Genomic DNA, 25,243 nt, shown 5'->3' on the forward strand with positions numbered 1-25,243 from the left:
TGTTCCATATATGTACAAACAATTAGATAAATCTAGTACAACACAACTGCATCACCACCAACATCACCTTAAATAACTAGACAAGCTTACAAGAAAAGCTAACAACCAAAGTCCATGTGTAAATGAACATGTATACAAGACAATGTGATTTTTGCAGAAACATGAATACTCATTCAGCTCAGTAGGTTGAATCTACAGACATCTGCTTATGTTAATTCACATGAACATGTACACATAAAGGTGTGTACACTTGAATAATTGACATATGTGGAATCATAATGAGGTTATGTGGAATCATAATCCATAATGAAGATGTGAAGACTTAAACATTACAGAAACACAGGATTAGAATGTTTATATGCTTTAAAAAGGACTGTATATATTGGTTACAAAGAAACACCAGTGTCAAGATGAAGAAAACACTGTGACACAGAATGTAGAAAGCATGCCAAATTAGGGAAAAGAGTGAGGAAAAAGAAGTGTGCTTGTGCACACATGAAAATGAGGTAAAAATGGCAATGAAAAGACTTGTGCAGAAATGATCCAAAATCCACAGTCACACACAAGACACTTTACACAAATGCACTTGAACCTTGATTAAGTGACAGCACACTGATATTCAAACACAACCTAACTCTACTACATAGCCTTAAGCTGTACCAGCACCAAATTACAGTTGGTGGTATTCAGATAATCCATTAAACACATGTATAGAAATAATTCATTTCCACTGTATAGTCTTGCATGATCCAAACCCACATTAGAGAGACATTGGTGTACACACGAGAACAAGCCACTGAACTCTATAACATACAATCCAAATCCATGTGCAGTCTCTGTACAGTGATTGTTATTGATAATGTGCACAGTCAACAGTAAACAGTTACATATAGACAATCTCGCTGTAAGCCAAATACCACAAAGGTTCAAAATGTACTTACAACAGAAGTGTCACTGAATAGAGTTACATGTAATCATAACATGTGGACCACGTTGCATGATTCAAAGTTACATTGCAGGTAGTGATGTACAAATGTTTACAAGTCACTTTATGCAAATGTACACAATCATTAACCCAGTTATCCAGTCACACCCAATCTGTAGACATTTCACACAGATGTTCATTAAGCTAGACCACATTATGCTCATCAGTCACTTTACAGACAGTTACACTTCATACAAACCATATTTAAAATTACACATGTGCCAGTTTTTAGTGTCCCAGGTAGGGCATTAAACAATAAATGAACAAAAACTACATTACCACTATACAGACAGGGTTTTGCACAAGAGCACAATCACCTCCATACACTGGTAGGTAAGTAATAAATGCCATCTGTATAGATACAGTCACACATGGTATTGTACAGTCCACAACCATTGTAGAAGACGAGTTCTCCACATGTCAAATCCTCTACAGAGAGATGCACCAAAGGCTACTGTATATAAATATAATAAGGATGTATTCATATTGTCACACACAACTAGGAAACCTCTTACACAGTTGTATTACACATGAACCTAACCTGTCACTATCCATTACCAAGTTAAACACAAAGCATAACCCAAAACCATTTACACATGAGCACACATTGGTAAAAGACAGGTTTCACTGTTGCGATTACACAGGTAGTTGTCAGCACATTAATAAATGACAGGTTTCACTGTTGTAATTGTTCAGTAACCTTATAACATGTGGACAAAAATTCGCTCTGAACCTACTGGTATGAGTGCCAATGATTCTGTACCATTGGCCATAAAGTGTGTGCATTGTGTTTTTCCTGTTTGTTCTTGACATTGTAAGAATGTTACTGGGGGATGGGGCATCCAATTTAAGACATTTACTGTACACATGACAATAATGCAAAACTTTTACACACTGTCACACATGGTCCTAAGTCATCCTACATGTCAACAAACTGCATAATTCCTGTGACGACAACACTATACAGGAAGACAGTGGTGATCCCAGAGTACCATTCAGGATGTTACACAAGTCAACACGTAGGCTATATGCTGTGTACACAAGTCAATGTACAAGACACCAGCCTAGACCACTGTATATAGTCAAGTGCAATCTGTAAAAATACAAAATTGAACAACCATACAGTGTCGTGCGCGAGCCTAACACAGACATAATCGCGCGCGCGCGCATAAAACACGATATACACAGACACACAAGCACGCACGCGCACGGGCCACCATACACACAAATGCATACACAGTCCCCAGTATACACAGACACGCACACGCCACAATTTGCCCGCTGATTAAATCAATGAATTGATAGGCTCTCAGTGCACCATTTTAATGCCCCCTCCTTCCTCTCTTCCAATGCAGATGTCAGAACATTGGGGATCTCTGGAAGATGCAGGGGGGCGGACCCCACGTTTCAGTGTATTCAGTTTTCCGTGACTCCGGAGCTCTCTGCCCAAACAGGACAGTCAAGGGCACGGCGGTCCAGCAGGGCCCCCCGGTAAATGCGGAAATCCGCCACCAGTTAGACCTGCACAACAAGACAGCGGATCGGCTAAACAATACGCAGCCCCTATGCACGTCCCTCAATGCGGCGTGACATCCCCTCTCGTCCGCCTACCTTGAGTGTCCACAGGGGATAGTGTAACTGAGCCCGGGGAGCCGGGAAAGACCCCCGCCGTCTACGCCGTCTGCTCCGCCCGACAACCAAAACAAGACTGCGGACCTCTTCAAATCAGAGAAATTAGGAGGGCAGGGCCCGCCAGTACAGTCGCACGGCTCCGCAGGGCTGGCAGTACGTCTGATAGCCAGAGTCCGTGCAAAAGCAACCTGCCTACTCTTCGCTGATGCTGTTGATCCCAGTCGTTTAGCTTTCGGATCGTTCGTTCCTATCCAAAAATGGCGGCTCCTCCAGGACAGTCGAGCCCCGCCCCCTCCCTCCTTCACTCGGCCTCGACCCCGCCCCTGAGCCCCGCGGGGTCCACCGCCTACGACCGCAGGGGCGCCGGCGTGAGCAGTTATAGAACGGGAACGCGCCTCTCACCCTCCCTTTTTGAAAGGCGGCACAAAAGAGAATGACAGGCTCAGCTCTCGCGAGATTAAACGTGATGAATAGGAAGTACAATCGTAGAGATGTCGGTATAGGTTTGGAAAAATCTGAAAGTACTTTGTGAATTTATGCCGAGGAGTGGCAAACACCTTTTAAGGAACGTGCAAGTGACGTATGATGAAAGGAGACGGTGTTGTGTGGACGTTGAGGAAGGTCAGACTCGAAGGATGGGTGTGGTCACCAATATTGTCAAATCCGGATGGCATTAAAACATGAATTTAAGGCTCTGAATACACGGGATACTTAGCAGCTTTGGCAAACCCTTTTGGCATTTTCATTTTCTTTTGTTATTCCGCGCAACCTAAAATTCTGGTGATAAAGGATGTATAAATATCGAGTTTCCATAAATTAAACATTGAATGATGCGAACTAAGCGTCAATGCCCACTCTAGCAACACGTACATATCCACGAAAGACAGAAAGGACGTTTGGGGTTTTCAAGCACAATAGAAAAGCTTGTTCTCATCCGAAAAACTCATCACTAATTGTGCAGGCAGTGGACTGGTTTCGTTATTGTTGCTAGGAGGGACTAGACCAGGGGTAGGCAACGTCGGTCCTGGAGTGCCACAGTATGTGCAGGTTTTTGTTCCAACCCAGTTCCTTAACGAGAACTCAATTATTGCTGATGAAGCACATATTGCTTAAGTGACATTTTGATGCTTCATTTTAGTGGTCTCGCTTGTTAAGGTTCTCCAACCTTAATTGCTTATTTCAATCTTAAACTGCTGCATTCAGTGTTTTAATTGCTCCTTATTAGCAATAAGATGTAAAAGACAAAGCAGCCAGCAGTTCTCCAGCTAGCTTTTTTCCAATTACATCTGTGTGTGTTCATCATGCACGGTTTGATTTAATAAAACATTTAATAGAAAAATGTGACAGACTGAAAATGATCTGTTTTAGGCTTCAAATCATTTGGATGATATCCTTGGAAAGGAAAAAAATCTACGATATAAAAGCCTTACATTGCACAGACTAACAAGCTATAAAATTAAATAAGGTCTGAGATTGGCAATGATTGGTTTCTAATTAAGCAATTGGGTTGAATGAAAACCTGTAGCCACTGCGGCTCACCAGGACCGACATTGCCTACCCCTGTTTTACATCTTATTGCTAATAAGGAGCAATTAAAACACTGAATGCAGCAGTTTAAGATTGAAATAAGCAATTAAGGTTGGAGAACCTTAACAAGCGAGACCACTAAAATGAAACATTAAAATGTCACTTAAGCAATATGTGCTTCATCAGCAATAATTGAGTTCTCGTTAAGGAACTGGGTTGGAACAAAAACCTGCACATACTGTGGCACTCCAGGACCGACGTTGCCTACCCCTGGACTAGACTGTGGAAACAATGTGCAGCTGTTGGGAGTGGTCTGGCAGAATTGAATAGTCATTAGTTACTGAGAGTAATCAGACAAGGGCCAAGTTCCATGGGAAAAGGTAGAGTTCAGGGGGGCACTTTGACTTTCCGGCCAAAGATTTTGGGACTGTAGTTCAAACGAAGAAGACATCGTGATACACACCCATTGGACATGATGATTCTGGAGGCTGATTTTGTACTTGTCATGATTTCGACGTCCAGCCAACGCCAGGCTGAAGCTTCCTGGTTAACCCCTGTATGACGAGGGCCACACTACATTTGCTCCAAGACAGATGAGACCGGTCCCAGTTTTCTGACATTTGGCCTTTTTTCTTCAGATGTCTTTTCCCAAATGCGTGGAACCAGATTCTCATTCTCCGGATAATTCTTACGATGTAAATCTGCTTGATAAAAGCAAAATTGATAATTATAATAACGAAGGATGTGGTCTCTGGCTCTGCTTCACTGCATCCACAGGCAGCTGCTTGTACATCTATTACGATTAAAGCGATAATGGTTGCTTACTAGTCACGATAATGGGAAAGGGATGCCTTTTAGTTCCGGGAATGAGTATTTTTTTCTCATTCATCTATAACAACCATAAGTGGATATAAAATAGTAATTTGCTTAACACCCTACATTTTATTTTATACATCACGATCTATTACAGGCTTGTGCTTGGCATTTTAAAATAAAAATAAATGAAGTTTCAAAATGGTAAACAAGCAGCAGCATATTAATACCGACATTAATATTGCAGACCCCGCCCCTTATTAACTTAATCTACGGTATAAGCTTTTCGTTTCTAACAACAGTCTTCAGTTTTCTTACGATTCCTAGTAAGCATTCTTCGTCCATTCTTTTGTTTCCATTACAATGACCTAAACAACAATAACTGTAACAGCCCCACGTTCACACACCGGTTTGCTTAAATGTTTTACCTCACAAAATGGCAAGTCGTCCGCCTTACTGCCAACCCCTTTCCGAGAGGCAGCCAATGTTAGCGTGCCTTCCCGCTGATTGGTTATCGATGACCTCATATATGTCGTAAGAAGAAGCTACCGGAGGAGAAAGACGCCATTTAGAGGAACGACTCCTTTCCGACTTCTGCAAGATACAGATTTGGTATACCAAACATAACCTCAGCTTGGGTCCATAGCTACGAATCCCCAGATCCTCAGACAACAAAGACGAAAGAACTCGACTGACATTTAAATGAAGCATTGTAGGCGAGGCTGTATTTCACAAGATGGCGCCTTGGCTCCCCGTGGGGCGGAGAGCGCGCTTCCGAGGCTTGCGCGCGCCCCCCATCCCAGTGGCCTCTTCGTGGAGAAGAGGGCGCGGTTAGGTTACGTCTTGTCTGTTCGAATGTGAACGGGAGAAGAGGGGTTGCCTCGTCCTGGCGGTTTTTTTTTTTTCTTCAAATAGTGCGGAATATCATTAGATAGTTTGGATGTCTTTCAAACGTCGATTAACACTTCTTCTATGCTCGTTGCAGACGCAAGTGATTTTTTTTTTAAAGTTGCCGTGCCTTCTATTCAGAAAAAGTGGAAGATGGCGTGTGCGTTCTGTTTTTGAACGATTTCTTTTCGGTGAGTCGTTAAAAGTCCGTGGACCTTTTACTTCATCAGTAATCAGTTAGTTAGTTGGCGTACTACCCAACGTCGTGTGCAGCCAGTCGCTCAAACTAGAGCGACCGGAAACCATTGCGAAGCAAATGCGCAAGGATAGCCTTCCAACTTCTCCGCACACAGCTTTGTACACGTGCGCCTTGCAAAATAATTCCCGTTGCTGGGATATCGATGTTTGAACGTCATAGCCGAGATACTGCAGTAGCGTGTTTGTTAGCGCTGCGGTCTCCTAACCTGTGCATCGTGTATTCAGATTTCAAACCATCCACCGGGGTGGGGGCAGCCCTCGTGTTCGCGTTTTTTTTTAATCCGGGTGATTTGATCCAAGTTTTCTAATTGAAGGGGTTTAAAATGGGTGAATATTGGTATGGCCACGCGGGAAGTTATCTCTGGTACTGAGTAATGCAAGTTTGGGGTTAATCACTTCCATACATGGGGTGCTGGAGGAAGTACCTGTTTGCATCTAGCGTCATAGACATTGAATAAGTGATTCCAGGGAATGAATTGATGTTTGGTATAATAGGCAACTCTTGGCAAATGACAGTGGCTTAGTGGAGAGAAGTAGCTGATTAGAACCATATTCAGCTTTGGTGTATGTCTCGACTCTCTGCCTGTTTAGGTTTTGCACATGCATATACTCTCCCAAACCTTATCGCAGAGAAAAAGGAGCAAGCAAAAGGAAATGCGCATTTTTGACAAGGACAAAATTGTGATCGCTAAGATAAATGGGTTGGAGCATCTCCAAAATGGCAGGCCTTATGGTGTATTCTCATTATGCAATGGTTAGTTACCCACCAAAAGTAGTCCATGGAAGGACAACCACTGAATTGGGGTGGGGGGGTCTGCATGTTTAGAATTGAACAGGGGTGCAGTTTACCTATATCTGTTAAGCATCATGCTTAATGGTGGTTGCTACTAGAGCCACGGCAGTCATAAGACAAGCCTATAGAAATGAATAGACTGTCAAATGCATAGAAGGGTGGCTGTTGTTACTTTTAAATGCACTCGCTCACTCTAGTTCAGGGTTTCGAGGCAACTCCGGCCCCTTCTTCAGGCAAGATGTAATCTTGATTACATCTTGCCTGAGTTGCCTCGAAAGCTTGCATATTGTAATCTTTTTAGTTAGCCAATAAAAGGTGTCATTTTGCTTGGCTTTTCTCTACATTCATAATGGCTAACACGGTACAACACCCTAGTACTCTAGTTCAGGGGAAAGCATAAGGATCTGAGTTTTTTGTTTTTTTTTGACAAAGGCAAAATTGTGATGGCTAAGACAACTGGGTCAGAGTGTCTTCAAAACAGCAGGTCTTGCAGGGTATTCTCAGTATTGAAGTGGTTAGTACCTACCAAAAGTGGTGCAAGGAAGGGCAGCGGGTGGATTGGAGACTGGGGATGGATGTTTGTCTCTTTGATGCACGTAAGGTGCAAAGGTTAGCCCATCTGGTCCATTCCTACAGAAGACAACTGTAGCACAAACTGCTGAAAAACCTAATACAGACCCTGAGAGGAAGGTAACTGAAACACTGTGTTCTTGGCTTTCTGTGTAGCTGCATACCAGTTAGAGTGTCCATGATGACCGCTGTCCACTGGGAAAAGTGCCTACAATGGGTATGCAAGTGCCAGAACTGGACCATGGTGCAAAGGAAGGTGGCCTGGTCTGATAAATTTTCTTTTACATGGAAGCAGAATGTGCCATGTTCTGCTAGGAAATCTTGGGTTCTGGTATTCACGTGGATGTTACTTTGACACATACCACCTGTGTAAAGATTATTCAAGACTGTATATACCTCTTCATGGCAATGGTATTTCCTGGTGGCAGTGGCCTCTTTCTGCATGATAATGTGTTCTGCCACCCTGCAAAAATGTTCAGGAATAGTTTGAGAAACACTATAAGGAATTCAAGGTGTTGACTGGCTTCCAAATTCCCCAGGTATCAATCTGATTGAGCATCTGTGGGATGTTTTAGAAAAACAAGTCTGATCCATGGAGGCTCCCCCTAGCAACTTGCAGAACTTAAAGGATCTGCAGCAATACAGGTGCATCTCATTAAATTTTGAATATCATTGAAAAGTTAATTTTTCAGTAATTCAATTCAAAAAGTGAAACTGATATAGATTCATTACACACAGTAATATTTCAAGTGTTTTTCATTTTGCTGATTATGGCTTACAGGTAATAAACTCAAAATTAAGTATCTCAGAAAATTAGAAATATTAGATAAGACCAATTAAAAAAAATATATTTTTAATACATAAGTGTTGGCCTCCTGAAAAGTATGTCCCATGTACGCACTCAATACTTGGTTGGGGCTCCTTTTGCATGAATTATTGCATCAGTGTGGCATGGCATAATCAGCCTGTGGCACTGCTGAGGTGTTGTGGAAGCCCAGGATGCTTTGATAACAGCCTTCAGCTCATCTGCATTGTTGGGTCGTGTGTCTCATCTTCCTCTTGACAATACCCCGTTTAGGTCAGGTGAGTTTGCTGGTCAATCAAGCACAGTGATACCATGGGTCTTTAAACCAGGTATTGGTACTTTTGGCAGCTCGTCAGAAAAGGAAGCATGAAGTGCTCTAAAATTTCCTGGTAGACTGCTGTGCTGACTTTGGACTCGATAAAACAGTGGACCAACACCAGCAGATGACATGGCTCCCCAAATCATCACTGACTGGAAACTTCACACTGGACCTCAAGCAATTTGGATTCTGTGCATCTCCACTTTTCCTCCAGACTCTGGGACCTTGATTTCCAAATGAAATGCAAAATTTTCTTTCATTTGAAAAGAGGACTTTGGACCACTGAGCAACAGTCCAGTTCGTTTTCTCTTTAGCCCAGGTACGTTGCTTCAGACATTCATCAGAGCTTTCTCAGCTCACAACCTGCCTTAGTGAAATTAAAACCTGGATGGAGCAGAACTCTTTAAAATTAAATTGCAATAAAACTGAACTCCTGCAAATTGGGACTAAAATGCAACTTAATAAAATGAGCTCCTTCCCAGTCCATCTTGGCAGTGATCTCAGCAGACCTGCCTCTACTGTAAAAAAAATCTTGGTGTCATTTTTGATTCCTCCCTCACTTATTCCGCCCACATAAATTACATTAAGAAACTTTGTTACTTTCACCTCCGTAACATATCCCGTGTTCGCTCCTTCCTCTCCTTCTCTAATGCTGAGAAACTTGTCCATGCTTTTATCGCATCCCGCATTGATTATTGTAATTCCCTACTGGCAGGTGCCCCTTCTAATCTTATATCACAGCTCCAGCTTATTCACAACTCAGCTGCAAGAGTCCTTACTCGAACCAGCAGCAGCGAGCACGTCACACCCATCCTGCTCCGTCTTCACTGGCTCCCTGTGTCCTACAGAATCTAATATAAAATCCTACTAATAACCTACAAAGCTTTAAATAACCTCACACCAAACTACATCAGTGACCTTCTCCATCACTATGTGCCTGCACGCCCACTAAGGTCGTCTGATTCTGGTAATCTTGTTGTGCCCCTCACTAATCTACACTCCATGGGTGACAGGGCCTTCAGCTGTATAGCGCCCAGACTCTGGAATGACCTACCGAAATTAATCAGGTCAGCTGACTCCATGAATTCTTTTAAAAAACAACTCAAAACTCATCTGTTCAGGAAGGCTTTTAGCTCTACTTGACTTTATTACCTTTCTCTCAGTTTACTTCTCTGTCAAGATGCTCATGTAACCTGTATGTGTATGTGCTAGACCATCAATTATGTTGTCTGTTTTTTTTTTTCAGAATTTACTGTCTTAATCTTCTTTATTTAATCTGGTTTGTACAATGCTATATACTGTATATTCTGCCGTTCTTTATTATATTCTGTAAGTGCCTTGAGCATGGGAAAGGCGCTATATAAATAAAATGTATTATTATTATTATTGTCTCTGGCTCAGGAGTGGCTTGACGCAAGGAATGCGACAGTTGTAGCCTGTGGCCCAGATAACGTCTGTGTGTGGTGGCTCTTGAAACACCGACTCCAGTTGCAGTCCGCTCCTTGTGAATCTCCCCCAAATTCTTGAATGGGCTGTGCCTCACAATCCTCTCAAGGCTATGTTTATCCCTGTTGCTTGTACACTTTTTTCTGCCACATTTTTTCCTTCCACTCAATGTTCCAATAATATGCTTGGATACAGCACTCTGTGAACAGTCGGCTTCTTTAGGAATGACCTTTTGTGGCTTACCCTCCTTGTGATAGATAGATACTTTATTGCAGGGTGTCAATGACTGTCTTCTAGACACTGTCAAGTCCGCAGTCTTCCCCAGGATTGTGTGGCCTACTGAACCAGTCTGAGAGACCATTTAAAGGCTCAGGAGACACATTTGCAGGTGTTTCGGGTTAATTTGCAAGAGTGGAGTGTGACACCACGAGTCTACAATTGTACACTATTCTAATTTTCTGAGATACTGAATTTTGGGCTTTCATTATCTATAAGCCGTAATTCGGCACAATGAAAAGAAATAAATTCATGTGTGCAATGAGTTTCACTTTTTGATTTGAATTAGTGAAAACTTTTCGGATGACATTCCAATTTATTGAGATGCACCTGTATATACCTCTGAACACCTTCAGAGGTCTTGTGGAGTCCATGCCTGGATCGGTCACAGCTTTTTAGGTGGCAAAAGGGGAACCTACACAATATTAGGAAGGTTGTGTGTTTTTTGTTTTTTAAATGATGTGGCAGATGGGTGTGAGTGCATGTATTTTATGTATGGATGTGTGGTGTTTCAATTGGCTTGAAAAAATCTAGATATGAACTAGAAATGGATAGTGTCATCTGCATACATGGAAATAAAAATGTTTCATTAATCATCCTTTGTCTTTTTGTTTGGTAGCAACAACTATAATTAGCACCTTCAGTAAGGGCATGAAAGTAGTTCTAAGTTGGAACTGAGTTGAGATTCTTGCATACACCTGTAATGTAGGATTTTAATTGGTAGCATAGTTATCTTGGTATCTAACATAAAATCAGAGTATAGACCTGAAGAGGGTCTGAAGTGTATAAATGTCGACTGCTGTGATAGCTTGAGCTGAGAACACCTCTCTGGTGTGTGAACTGTGCAAAGGCTATCTGAGCACACTTAAATTTTAAACAGGTAAAAGATTAAGCAATATTTATGGACCTTGGCATATCCCATTAGCCTACAATGCTTAAGGTAAAGTGTGTAATAAATGTAGCATATTTAGCAAAGACATTAATGAGCACTACTATGAACAAGTGGTGCTTGGCTATTTCATCTTGATCTTTTTTGTTTTGTTATCAAACATGACAACTTCTTAAAGCCTTATCAAGTCGACAAGTTTCCTGCTGAGAAGGAGTGGTGGTTAATGTAATGGTGTAGTCACTGATAATGACAAAGAAAGCAAAGTCACATGCACATGTCTGAAAATTTAGATGTTGCACGAGAGAAACATTCGAGTATGTTGGCATTGCAATCTTAAACTCAAAGATTAGCTATTCCTGGGCTGCTCCTCTTGGAATATTCAACTACTATTCAGGTTTAGCACTAGAGGCCAACTAGCAATTAGATTGCAAGACTTGTGAAGCATCTTTGTAAATAATGTACCATACACAATTAAATTTTAGTGCCATGACTGAACAGGATAACTATTTCAGGTCCCCAATAAGGAAGTGTTAGATACAGTGCTATTAATGGTGCAAGGGATGGGTGATTTATTTTGTTTTTGGCTTGGGTGCTATGATGATAGAACACAGTTCATACTGGTATTGTGTGGCACATATATTGCTTCTGAAACCAAACACTGACATTTACAGCCTACAAAAAGAGGAAAAATTAATTGTTGTCACCTGAAGAATCTTTCCTTTATCAAATTCAACATATCATGTCATTATGTATTAATGAAGTGGCATAAGCAATCATTGTGGTGGTTTAGCATTTTAAGCAAAAGTGACAAATTGGGGCCATGTTTTGAAAAAGGAGCAGTAGTGTATATGGAGGCAGTGCCTTATTCTTAATGCCAAAATGATGACAATTTTTTCCCTCAACAATAACTATCTCTCATCAGCAAAATGGAGAGTACCTGTTAGTCTGACACAGTTTTGCACAGAAGTTGTACATTTTAATAAAAACCAGTGATACATTTGTGGCAATTGCATGTGTTGTCACAATTTTAAGTGACACTCAAATGTGTTAATGTGTCAAGTAAAAATGGCAAAACAGATAGTTACACCTGCAGAATCACACAGAAGGGCCCTGAGGAATGGTCAAATAATTGCCACTTAGGTGGTGGGTAGGGGGAAAAAAGATGCTTTCTTTATGGAATAGCATGACAAGAAGTGGTGAAGTGTTTGACATTATTACATCTAAGTTCAGAAACTGAATATAATAGCTATGGTTAATGTGAATCGATTTGTTAGTGTAGTACGTGATCCACAGACAGGGCTTGTAGGCCTACAAGCAGAAAATTTGTCACATTCCTGCTCTTCTTACAAGCAGCCTCCAGCCCTTCAAAACTTTCTGTCAGTACTTGTATGGCATCTTTTATTGTGCACACTGTGTACAGAAATTGACATTTTAAAAATGGGTAAAAACAGAGAACCTATGAAGTAGGTTACTCTGTTCACATACAGTATGGTGTGGTATTGCTAAATACATTACAAGAGTAATCACACACAAAGCTTTGTCCTGCTTGTTTCATTATTTTCCTGTATTTTCAGATAGCAAAAACATCCAAAATTAAACTAGGCTAATGCAGCCTCACACTCATCCTCATTCTTTCCAGTGGCCAACCTTTTTTGAAAGTTGGCATCCAAGAAAGAACAGTCAACTTCAGGGCAAGGCACTATGGATTCGGAGGAGACCACCTGTGGCTCATTAGCATATACTCTTAACTGGATCAGAGTTACTCAATTTAGGGAGTTTGCTAAAATAAGCACATGTGAGCCATTCACAGAGTTGACCAATAGTAATTCATTATATACACATAAACTACAGTATATATCTATTGGAAACCATGTTGAACACCCACATGTTTAAATTTTACTCAGGGATAATGCAATAAATCTAAGAATATACTAAATGCAGTAGCATAGGTATTTGTAAATATGAGGGCTGTGAAGTCAGAAGCAACTATTTGGTATCTGGAGTTAGAGTCCGTAATAATGTCAAACTATTTTTTCTTACAACCTTTTGATTAAAATATAGCTTTTTTAATTTACTAAGATTTGTCTTGTTTATGTTACTTAATGTTTGATTCTTTTTCTTTAATGAATAACAAAGTTACAATAGCATTGCTACAGCATTTAAACCCAAATGTAACATGTTGGCACACAGTTTTGTGCTAAAATGTAGTCTGATGATTTACATGGGCAATGTTGAAATTCCTTGTATTTGTATATTGTGTGCTTTGAATCAACAATAAATATATTAGGCTAATTATAAAAGAAGGAGTTGGAGTTAAACTTGGAGCTGATGATTTTATGTACCAACTCCAAAGTCCTAGTAAATATTAGTATATTTTTTCACTGGAGTTTTATATAAATATTAATTGCATCAATTTATTTTCATCTGAAATATGTTTGTCCTGCTGTTTCAGTAAATCACCTTTAAATTGAATACAGGTGTTTGAATTCTCAACTGTCTTTAAGGTTCTTTTGCCCAGCCCAGTCTTCTCTGGACCAAGCTGGAATGACTCTAAAGCATAGGACTGTCACTGTGTCAGTAACAAGAGTTATGGAAAACTTTCACTTTCTGTCTCCCTTTTCTCACCTTTTTCCATTTGCATTACACAGCTATTTAATAGAAGCAGCATTATTTGTCTCTGTGTTGTCTGTATGCACAATTGCAGCTGCACAGGATGATAAGCCCATTGTAGTATTTAGATTACCTAACAGCTTGTTGATCTTCACAAGTTGTGCTGACTTCAAGACAAGGACAAGGCTTAAAATATATAGATAGGATGTTACTGAGAAAGCAGCAATGTGGCACCATATTCATTTTTAGATAAAATTTTTGAATATCTTTGAAAAGTAAAACCATGACACATTATGGTGGACATTTTCTTTCTAATAATCAGAGTATGAGAACAAATAGGTATTACAAAGGGCCTGTAGGCAGACAGGGTGGTGGAGTGGCTAAGGCTTTGGACTTCAAAGCCTGCAGTTGTGGGTTCAAATCCCATTAAGGACACTCTGTGACAATGAGCAAGTCACTTGACCTGCCTGTGCTCCAATTGGAAACCCAAAAGAAATATAACCAATTGTATCATAAATGTTTACTTAGAGAAAGGTGTCAGCCAAATTAGTAAATGTTCCAAAAATGGGAATGGGCCTGGGGTATACTGTACTTCAATTATCAACACTGCTTCACCCATCTTATGACCAGCTTTCTCCATTTTAAGACTTACAACAAATATGTCTACCAATTTCAGCATTTGAAAGAAAGGGCACCTTCAGCAACTAATTAGTTGTTTCCACTGTGACAACTACCCACTGAAAAAAAAATAATGCCCAGATCTTCACTGCCCTTTTAAATTATTTTGTTTTTAGCAATTTTTGGAACAAACCATTAAAAATATACATTTACAGCTTTCTCTTGTGCTAGGAAATTGCGAAGACAGTACATGCTAAAGGGCAGGAGGATAACATTTCACTATTTCCTATTCTGAATTTTGTGAATAATTGCCTCAAGGGATGAAAAAGAAAAATTAACTCACACTGAAAAAAAGAAGCAAAAATTACTTAGTGACATATTTATATTACATGCCAATTAAGAAAGCAGAACTAAATATACAAGAGTTGAACTTGGATGAATCTTGTACGAAAAGGAAAGATGAACAAGCGAGATACTAGAATGTAACTTATGACAGAAATAAGTTAGGTAAACGAGACAGGGTCTACCATATTAGTCATACACTTAAGAGTAGAAGTGCAAATTGTTGAAGAGGGACACTTTTTAAGGAGATTAAAATGGGAAACTCAGCTGCATAAGCATGGTACTGGAATATTACTTTTACCTACAGTAAATGCGAAACAAGTTAGAAGAGGCAAGATACTGAAATATAACTTACAAAGGAAGACGTGCAAGAGCTGCATGAATAAAACTCAAACTGGTGCAAAAGGTGAACAGGAATGATGGACTTACTAGTATGAGATGTGGGAAGAAACAGTCATGCAAAATTGCAGCAGAACACTCAGTATTATGATACAGAGTTCCTCTAGAATGAAACAAAGAAGTGAGTAAGAGATGCTGCATACTGGAATAAGCAGCACATCAAAATACACATTGTATGCAAAAAAGTAGAGTCATACTTATGTAAAAAAAAACATTACTTCTGAGGGCACTGATATATCAATTCTGATGTAGGACACATGCTAAGAGGGTATGTCTGTTTATAGTGACATCAAAACAAGCATTGGAGTGTAATGAAATACACAATGCTACAAAAAAAAGTAGAAATTAGATGAGTGTTGAACAAGCAAAACTCAAACGAATTAGACTAGTGCATATGCCAATTTAAGATCACAATCTAGTGAAGTGGTGCAGCAATTAGAGCTGCAGAAAGCATGGCTGAAATTTCTATTACAAGGCACTCTGCTGCTCTGATTTAACTAGAGTTTTTACTCAACATAACAGGGTGTCCCAGTCTATTTTACATCTCCATTTTAGGAGAGGCCTGAAATCTATATATGGAGCATTATGCCATTCGTAACCAAAGAAATTTGACAGAATTTAGCTTAGAAGTATTAATTACAAAGATATATTACATGACAACTAAACTAGGCTGCTACGTCTATAGAGGAGTGAGAAACTAGATAAATTTATATTTTATATATATATATATATATATATAGAGAGAGAGAGAGAGAGATTCTTTGTTGGAAAATGACTGACTGACTTTCTTTTGGTGTGGAGCATGGTCCACACAAACACTACTGAGTGTCCGCTAAGTCAAAATTCATTGTCTACAGCCAAAATTCTATAAGTTCCATCGTCCATCTTAATGAAAACTAATTTAAAACCTTCATTTATTTCCACACATCCACTTGATGTATTTCTCAGCTCATTGCATAACACTGACTGCTCTTCTCTTGCTGCAAGTTTAGGGTGTTCTATAGCAGATGAATATAGAAAGTCATCTGCACTTATTTTTACTTTTCAAAGACACCCAAGTATGACCAGCCTCAAACCCTTAAATATCCTATTATCCTTAGAAGCCTGGAATCAGCTACAGGGTACCGTAAACTATTCAGAATAGCTTAATGGAAGTGCACCCACTTCCTGGACAACTGTGGCCAGCCAAACGAACTATTCAGGCACATTTGGTATTTAGTGCTGCTTATAATAATCCTCATATCCCACCCACTCTGTTTACCTGTGTTAGTTATTAAAACAGCCAACCACTATTGTAGACACTTCTTTGTAAAACAAACAAGACAGCACATGGAACTGGCAAATAAGGAGCGGACAACATCTTTCTTTTTTTTTATTTTGAGACAAACAATCTGTTATGATCCACTCTGTATTAGTTTTAAAAGAACTGAACTGGCCTAGACTAGACAGAACAGGAATGCTGCAGACACCAATGGACAAAGCCTAATCTGTCCACTGAAGGGAACTGGAAAAATCAGAGAATAACAAAAAAAAAAAAAGTCAAGTCAATAAGTGTAGAAAAGATTTTAGAAACGGGGTAGCAACAGACTCTGAGACACCATAAAGTTAGGTCTAGTATGTTGTCGAACTGTCAAGATGTGCAATCAGTAAAGTCAGTCAGTTTTGGGGTAAATTGTGTATTTGAGATAGAAAAAAAATCAGTTAAGTCTGCTGAACTTCAAAGAGACCTCAAAAAAACCTGTGAGCTGATGTAAAGCAATAACTACGAAACCGGTACAGACAGTTAAGTCTGGGTGACTTGTGACAGCAAGGGGCTATTTATTGAGTCTCAAATATAAATAAAGTCAGCAAATTCAATACATTCAGTCATATCAGTAGACAGTCCAGGGAGTCAGCAAACCTGGTTAACTCTGGAGGGGTCGTGTTTTTTTTTTTTTTTTTTTTTTGTATATATATATATATATAAATACACCTCCAAAGTCACTCCAGTATTCTGAAGAACAGATGTACATGTGAGACCAGTGAAGTCAGTCCAGTGCAAAGAAATCAGAAGGTCTGCAAAATCAGAAAACTTATTAAGGTCTGTAAACTGGGAGATTTGAGCACAAGTAAACTCAGGCAGTCTAGTCTAACTTCTGTCTCAACAAAGCTCTAGGTCTACAGCTTTCAGAACACAATGATTTGACAAAGCCTTTTAGTTGTTTTCACGATACGCATGATTTCACAGTGATGTCATTGCGCTGCTGCGTCTAAATCTATGCTTTTAGCAGCTGGCATCCCCAGGGCAGTGACTCTTTGCCATATCCTCTCCACTTCTGCTTTCCAGGGTTATGGTATACCTTCACCTGGGAATGCTGGGTAGGAAGATGGAAAGGAGCCCTATGATGCAAGCATAAAAATGATTAGACAAGGCATACCTCCTCACCAATCCTTTGTGTTTTAGAATATCACCTTACCTTTTATGCCATTATGCGGCTCCATTATCTGCGAAGGAGAGAGAAAAAGTGAGTGAAGACAAACAAGTGGAAACTGACCACTTGACCATGACCTCTTTGCATACATACAGAGAGAATGAGAAAGAGTTTGTTGAGACGCACCCTTGGATTCAGCCAGCAGGTCTTCTGAAAAAAGTCCATCCTGACGGTTCCCAAGAACAAAGGCAAGAGATGAGAGGATAAGAGCGTCCAGAATTCCCATGATGGCTAGGATGTAGGCCCATCGCATTGAGCAAGCTCCCAGTGAATATTTATCCGTCCTATCTCCACACATGCGTTTCACTTCATCAGAGTCCCAGCCATCTGGAAAGATGAGACATCCCAGCACCAGGCAGGCAGCTGACAGAGAAACAGAATGATAAGCAAAGGCCTAAGTTTTAGAACCTTTTGCTTTGACAACAGATAGTTCAAGAGTCTATCCACCCTAAAGACATTCTACAATCGCTTCCTACTCCAAATGAACAAAAAGAGCTCTAAAATGGCAAAACACTATTTGACAGGTACAAAAACTTTATTTCTGAAGTGCTACAGAAGCTGACAGGTTTTATCCCAGCAGAGATTGTCATCAAATGCTTGATTATGGCTCACAATTAAAATCCTTTAATTAAACTTCTTGTTTCTCTACTTTGAACTCAGCATTTGGGTTTAAAAATTGAATGCAAAAAGCCTGTTTTTCTTGTTTAATTAAAATATATTTACAAGTTTAATTTGAGCCCACAGATTTAAATTCTAAGGTTTCAATTGTTATTTAAGATGCTCATCCATTGTATGATTAATTTCCATACATCCTTACAAAGCAGTCAGTTTTCCCATTTACAGACATATATGATGCAACACCTTCTTAATATGAATCATTTTTCTAAGACAATATCATTGTAATTTAACAAGCCACACTTAATCAAGGTGTTACAGAATACTTAACTCCACATGGGACTATTCGCACAATTAGAACATATTTATTAACCCACTGACTAAGGAGGATTTCAACCTGAATCATCATCAGGCAGATCTATCATGGTAATAATATAATAAAGGCATGAAATGTTATCAATGTTTCCTGTTAAACAGAGTTTATCTGTTGTGATACTGCATTTGAAAATTTTTTAAGTTTAAAAGCTTGGATCTCAGCTCTGAAGTGAACATATAATTCACAAATGCCCTTCTCTCAAAGTCCTATATGTACCAGCAAGTGGTTTACCTGTTTTTGGCATCAGCTTTCAAAACTCTGAACTTGAAAAACAAGAAGCTGAACAGTTGGTGATCACCCAAAATCTAATCATGTCTTAGGTCTAACAAGTGCAATTAGTTCACAAAATGTTGTAAGAACCGGTCCATTCCCTTGAGATACAGAGACCGCAAAATTTTTCTACAGAAATGAAAAACTCACACATACAAAGTCACAAAAAATACTCAAAACATATTCTAGTGATATCAAACTGTGTTTAATGAAAACAACATTTCCTCCAAAAAGGAAACGCAGAGAATGCAAAATAAATAAATCAATAAATAGTTACTACCTAGCAAAAAGACCCTGACTATAAGCTCACCACCTAGCAAATTACACCAAGTATTTTTAGGCTTTAATCTGATGCTACAAATGAGAGAAACACACATCATACACACCCATTATGCCACTAAACTGTACTGACTGACTACAGGAAGTGTGAATGACTTAGTATTTAAAAAGTTGTGATTTCTTATTAGCAGTTAAGACCTTATGGGTTATTTGATAAAGAGTGTAACTTAAAAGAAATCTACTACACTGCAGTTCTAGAGGAGCTGCTCAGCGTGAGTGAGTGTTGAGTATATTAGTAAGGACCTGAAGAATTTGGTGCTGGCAGCCACAAGACATGAAACCAATACCACAACTACAGGGAGATGGGGCTAAACTTAGAAAAAATGGGTGGGAAAGCTTCAAGACAAAATATGGAGAATGAGAGGAATAATTTGATGCATGTGTCTTTATTTAAAGGATGAAACTGAGGCTCATCAGAATGCTTAGTGGGATTTGCTAAATTGAAACTGAAGTGATTATAACCAGCCACTTAAATCCAGTAGGAGGTGTTAGAGGGTCAAACCACATTTCAGTGACTTTCTGTAAGATGTCTGTGAATGTGTGATAATTGTGGATTCCCAGTTTCCTTTTACCCTAAAAGCACATCTGCTTTATTTCCAAAACAGAACCTTCAATCATGAAGGAATACAAAACAATAGGAAGCTATGCTCAGTTATATTAAAAAGAAAGGCATTCTCAGTTTTTTGAAGTACTGTACACTGAAGGAGAGACCTACACACTTCATACCCCACTTTGTGAATCATTCATTCATTTTAAAAGCCCACTTATTTCAGCACAGGTTTGTATGGGGGCTGAGGCCTAGCCAGGGAACACTGGGCAAACAGGCAGGATCTATCAGTCGATGGAGCACACTTATACACACACATCAGAAATATTTACAGTTTCCATTTAACCTGACCTGCATGTCTTTGGCATATGACAGAAATAAAGAGAATCCTGGAAACAACACAGGGGTAAAGGGAGAACATGCATGGAATCATGTAACCATTAGCTGTGAGGCTAAAGCATTAATCACTTCTTATTCCATTCAATTCTTCCCTAAAATCCAGCTATTGTAAGGATAGTGATGTTGAAAATTAGTTTACAGAACATAAACCAATATCTGCAAGCAAACAGTGGCCACCAATATAGAACTAAGGTGACACAGTTGGCCAGTAAAGTAAAAAGAGCTGCAAATAACATATGAAGAAGACTGGGTATTGCGAAAAAACTGACAGGGCATGGCCAAGCAATTGTCCAAGGGAGAAGGTACCTTGTGTTATCTGCAAGGAAGCTGTGAGTATTAGAGGACCTGCAAGCATTTGGAATGACCTGTGTTTGTCTTTGTCACGAACAAGGAGGGTTTAAAACCCACAGCATTTGGCAGCAAATAGGGTCATTATTTTCATGCGTACTGAGCAGAGTGAAATTCTTATTTGCCAGTGGTAATAAACCTTCAACATATTGCTATGTGAGTTGCATTAAAATAAAACAGCTGACTTTGTATCAATATGCAGATAGAGAAACTACAAATGTCACTTTTGAAAAACAGGTTATGTTTACACCATTAAAAGTGCAGCTTTATTGTTTCAGAATGTGACCAAGTAAATGTTAAGTGGAATAAAATCAGGCCAAAGCAAAACCAGGTTGGGTATAATATATATTCATCCTTTGATCATATGTTTGCTTATAGAACTAAAATGTCATTCACTGTTGTTGCTACTATGGAATGTAAAGAAAACAGTGACCAACCTTGAACCTGTGCATGCAAGAATCTATAAAAAGTAAGCAAAATCATTACTGATGTTGCTTTCAAAATAGGCTTCCATTCTTTTCATTTCTGTACTGTAAATAGGAGATCTGAAAAGGGATAGATGGGTAAAGAGAGGGGGAAAACAGAGATGGGCAGACTACATTACCTAATCTGGGCCTGAGTGTTGCAACATTCAATATATGTTGAAGTTTAACAAAACCAGACATCAGCATCAATACACACTGGACCCCACAGAATTTTCCATGCCTCACTGCAAAACTCACATCACAAAATAGTAATGTTTTTGACACTGTAGTAAATTTATAATCAAATCAGCTGTGTCAGTTCTCAAAAAATATTTAATACACTGAAGAATCAAGGGAGAATTTTTTAATAAAATCTAAAAATATCTTTACAGTGCTTTGAGAGTGCATAAACTAAAGGCTGGTGGTTAATAAATGCTATATATCAATTTGCCATCTAACTACATTTGTATTAAAATTGAAAACAACATCATTATGCATTTAAACCTTGAAGCCCATCTATTCTAAAACAAACTTGGCTTGTAATTGTGGTGTCTGGGAATACAACCACTAAGCAAACTGCTTGAACCAAGTACCATACTAAGTACATGTTGTTGGATGGTTAAATTATGTCAGTATATCTCAGTAGGTAGCTACAAAGATCACTTATGATGAAAAACCCCGAAATCTGACCTGATAACGAGCAAGCTATAACGAGCGCTCGCTATGTATTTACCTGATGTTAGCTGCAACCAGCCGCAGGTCTTGTACACGGTGGCTGTGCTACAGAAAAAGAAGAGTGAAAAACAGCCAATGCAGCCGATGACCAATACCATGGACATGCCAATAAAGAAAGAGGCAGCCTTGAACGCTCCTGACGGGATCGATGAGAAGTCCGTGAAGCTCCCTTGACAAATCAACTCCCGGGACAAGCCATTTCCAATGCAGTAATGAAAGAGACCGAAGTACCCTGCCTGTGGCGTTTCCACGCCGTCTCCAATCCAGTATGGCTGGATAAAGCACACCACGTTGACGATGGCAAACAGGATGGTGAAGATGGCCCACAGGACACCAATGGCCCGTGAGTTTCTTATATAGTTGGTCTGGTAGATCTTGGCGGCCTCTTGGGCAGCCAGGATGGCTGCAGGGGTCCCAGGAACCAATGCGGGCATTACGGAGCTCACTGGGCGCCTGAGCTCATTCTGGTTATCGGTGGTAAGTCCATGGGTCTCATCAGGGCCCCAGTGGTACCAGAGGAACGGGAGGCACCGTGCCAGGGACGCCTTCGTTCTCGAATCAGCGCTTCAGTGCCTTTTCTGTCCATCACTCGACACAGCCGCGCATCCTGTCCTTGCGGCGGGCAGGGCTCACCGCACTGCGTACGACAGCCTACAGAACAGGTCGTTTGTGGATGCGCTACCAGCACTGATTCCGAACCTTTTCCACCTACTCGCACCGCTCCGCGGCGAAGGCCACTCCTGCCCCACTGCGCACTGCGAGAAAGGTGGACAAGGCTCCACCGGCCAACCAAACCAAAGCCGCCGTCATGAAGAAGAGAACCCGAACAGAACGCAACGCAGGGCCTCACTATTCTGTCAGTGGTAAGGAGTGATTGAGGGCGGAGCCAAGCACATCAGCAGCGAGCCTCAATCACGCAGGCACGCGCCACACACGCGCAAGGACGCTCCTCTGTCCAGACGCGAGCACAGAGTGCTGCCGGCGGGTAAGGGTTTTTTCCCCCGGGCAACAGAGTTTATCGGTAGAAGTGCTTGGACCCGCGCATGCATATTAAGAAAATCCGCTGCACATGACGTATATGTGCAAAGTGTACCAACTGTCACTCAAAGAAGCAGCTACCAACGGCAGGTACCTTCTTCGCCGCCCACGTCTACCCGAAAACGTGACGTCCTAGTATAGGTACATTCATACTAAACTGAATTAATTTTGTATGCGTGTAGCACATCTCTTTTAACGAATGTATGTACTGAATACGCCTTCCTTCTCTGCCGCATGGACCTTATGCACCACGTAAAATAAGTGCAACCTACCGACAGGTGACACCCGCTGAATTGCACTGTAAGCCAATGCAAACCTTATAAGGCGTAGTATGCATCATCCGTAACATTTAGATAATGGTATCATATTTGTGGCTTTAACCCCCCGATCTATTGTGCCAAGACCCTGATCATTTTTCAGGAACGTATAAGAATAATTTCGTTTAGCCCGTGATATTTTTTATTTATCCAATTTGATTGAGCCCCTGATCACAGCGAGAAAGATTAAGGGGAACCCCAAGCTCTTCGAATTTACCAATAGTGGACAGATGATCACGCAGCTTCAAGGGTGAACCACCCCACTCCATTTCGATTTTTTTTATCCGAGTAATCCCAGTCAGACTGCGCGAAATAATCACAGAGGGGAGTGAGCCTCTGATCTCTGAAAATCCTACCGACCTGCCTGTTGTAGCTTGTTGTGATTGTTTTTTTACGGAAAATACTAACCCGACCCTCAATTGGAATGGGCAGGTTTGTAAATAAATAAATACACATTCTTTGGCAAATCACTGTATAATTTTTGTTAGTACTTTATTTCTTGTATGCTTTTGTAAACTTGTTTTGTGTAATTGTTGCATTATGTCACAATTTAAAAATACGTCTAAAAGACGCCAGTTCAACCTGGGTGGAATGTAATACTCTAAATAATTTGTTCTGTTCACATCATAAATAATACATGCTTTTTGAGTGTGTTCTAGTAAGACAACAAAGACAGTCACTGTTAAAATTTTACTGAAGTTACAAGATCTTTATATCATCAAATCGAGTTTATTTTTACATACAATTATACACAGTACAATGTGTTGCGATAAGCTTTTTTGCTGAACTCCAAGAATGTGCATTAGTAGAATCACTATAGACAATAAGTAGTAAATGCTCAACTCTATAAATGTCAATAAATATGAATATGTACATTCACAGCATTATATGAATATTTAAAACATATATAATGAAGAAGTTAATATATACTGACTTTCAGTCTTCTCATTAGGTTATGTTTCTTGTTTTTCAGGCCTGGATAGAGACCAGTACCATCGTTGAGGGGGGATGATTGGCTTTAAGGGTTTAAGCCCATGATCTCTGACGGCCAGCCCCTGATGATTTTGAGATGCCTAAAGGCCACTGTTTGGTCTGACGGACATGACTCATGTGAAAGTCCAAGGCGGATGTCCTCTGCCAACCACTCTTAGAATTTATATGAGTATTAGACAACAGTAGCGGGTTAAGACACCTATCTGCAAATCCTACCAACTTGCCTGATACAAACCTTCCATTTTTGTTTTTGACTCTGTCCCTGCCAGCTTTTAACTCTTATTGGAGCAAATTTCATTTCTGTTTATTGACAATCTGACTCTTCTTGGAATTAAGATCACAAAGTGAAAGCAAATATTCAGTTTTACTATTAGCAAAACTCTCCCTCCTCATTCAAGCATAGTGCCACTCTCAAAGACAGATTAGCAATAAAGGCAGAAGTAGAGATGAAACATGGCTATGGGTGACACAGAACTGACATTGGTTTGACAACCACTTTTTTAAATCAATTAAAAATGGGTGTTTATTACTGAGAACAGTTAACAAATCATTGTAGTGATAATGGATTTATTATACTTTCAATTTTGAAAAGATAAAGGCCATAGTTTGGTTGAAATAATAAGCTGGCTAAAGTCCCTGTCCATACAAAACAATCCTGAAATATGTTCAAAGTTGTATGTTCAAATATGTTGAAAGTTAATTTCAATGAAATTTACAATAACATTTGATAATATAGCTTTAGTATTCAATAAAATGCATTTTTATGTATCACCCTTCCCATTGATAAGCTCAGAGTTTTATACACATTAACTATATACTAGGGCTGCATAATGTGTTCAAAAATCATATAGCAATTATTTTGAAGCAAATTGCATTTGCAGTTTGAACTCTGGTATGATAATCCTTTAAGTTAACATCTTATGTTACTGGCTAGTTATCATGACTAAAGGCACCTAATGGCATTATCATATATCATCACACTGAAAAGGTTTTTTAAAATACCGTATTTGTCAACTCAATAATAATAATAAAAAACTTAATTATTTTTATAAAAGTAAGGCTTCTGACTGGTCACTCTTAACATAAGTGCCACACTTGTATAGATCATGTGTAATACACTGCACACAAAGCAAAAATCCTCCTTTTGCAACTAACATGCTG

General features: G+C 39.7%; 2 protein-coding genes across 7 annotated transcripts in view; both read right to left on the reverse strand.

The window, feature by feature from the left end:
- The window catches only part of kmt2e (lysine (K)-specific methyltransferase 2E), a 69,388-nt gene extending 63,660 nt beyond the window's left edge, over nucleotides 1-5,728 (reverse strand). For 3 of the 6 annotated variants that reach the window (XM_028808640.2, XM_051919944.1, XM_028808632.2), the window contains exon 1: nucleotides 2,597-2,911. The gene's annotated coding sequence lies outside the window, so the exon portion shown is untranslated. Of the gene's footprint in view, nucleotides 1-2,596; nucleotides 2,915-4,607; nucleotides 4,846-5,385 lie in introns of those variants that run through there. The other 3 variants (XR_007933665.1, XM_051919947.1, XM_051919937.1) reach the window with 2 other exon arrangements.
- Nucleotides 5,729-17,135: 11,407 nt separating this feature from the next.
- Nucleotides 17,136-22,773, reverse strand: lhfpl3 (LHFPL tetraspan subfamily member 3). Its single transcript, XM_028808711.2, has 4 exons — nucleotides 21,733-22,773; nucleotides 17,768-18,004; nucleotides 17,627-17,654; nucleotides 17,136-17,549 (listed from the first exon to the last, which is right to left on the reverse strand). The coding sequence occupies exons 1-3, from the start codon at nucleotides 22,166-22,168 to the stop codon at nucleotides 17,638-17,640; spliced, it is 690 nt and encodes a 229-aa protein (XP_028664544.1). The 5' UTR covers nucleotides 22,169-22,773; the 3' UTR covers nucleotides 17,136-17,549; nucleotides 17,627-17,637.
- Nucleotides 22,774-25,243: the final 2,470 nt, after the last annotated feature.

This window comes from Erpetoichthys calabaricus, chromosome 1, assembly GCF_900747795.2.
Source record: "Erpetoichthys calabaricus chromosome 1, fErpCal1.3, whole genome shotgun sequence".
Classification (NCBI taxonomy): Eukaryota; Metazoa; Chordata; class Cladistia; order Polypteriformes; family Polypteridae; genus Erpetoichthys; species Erpetoichthys calabaricus.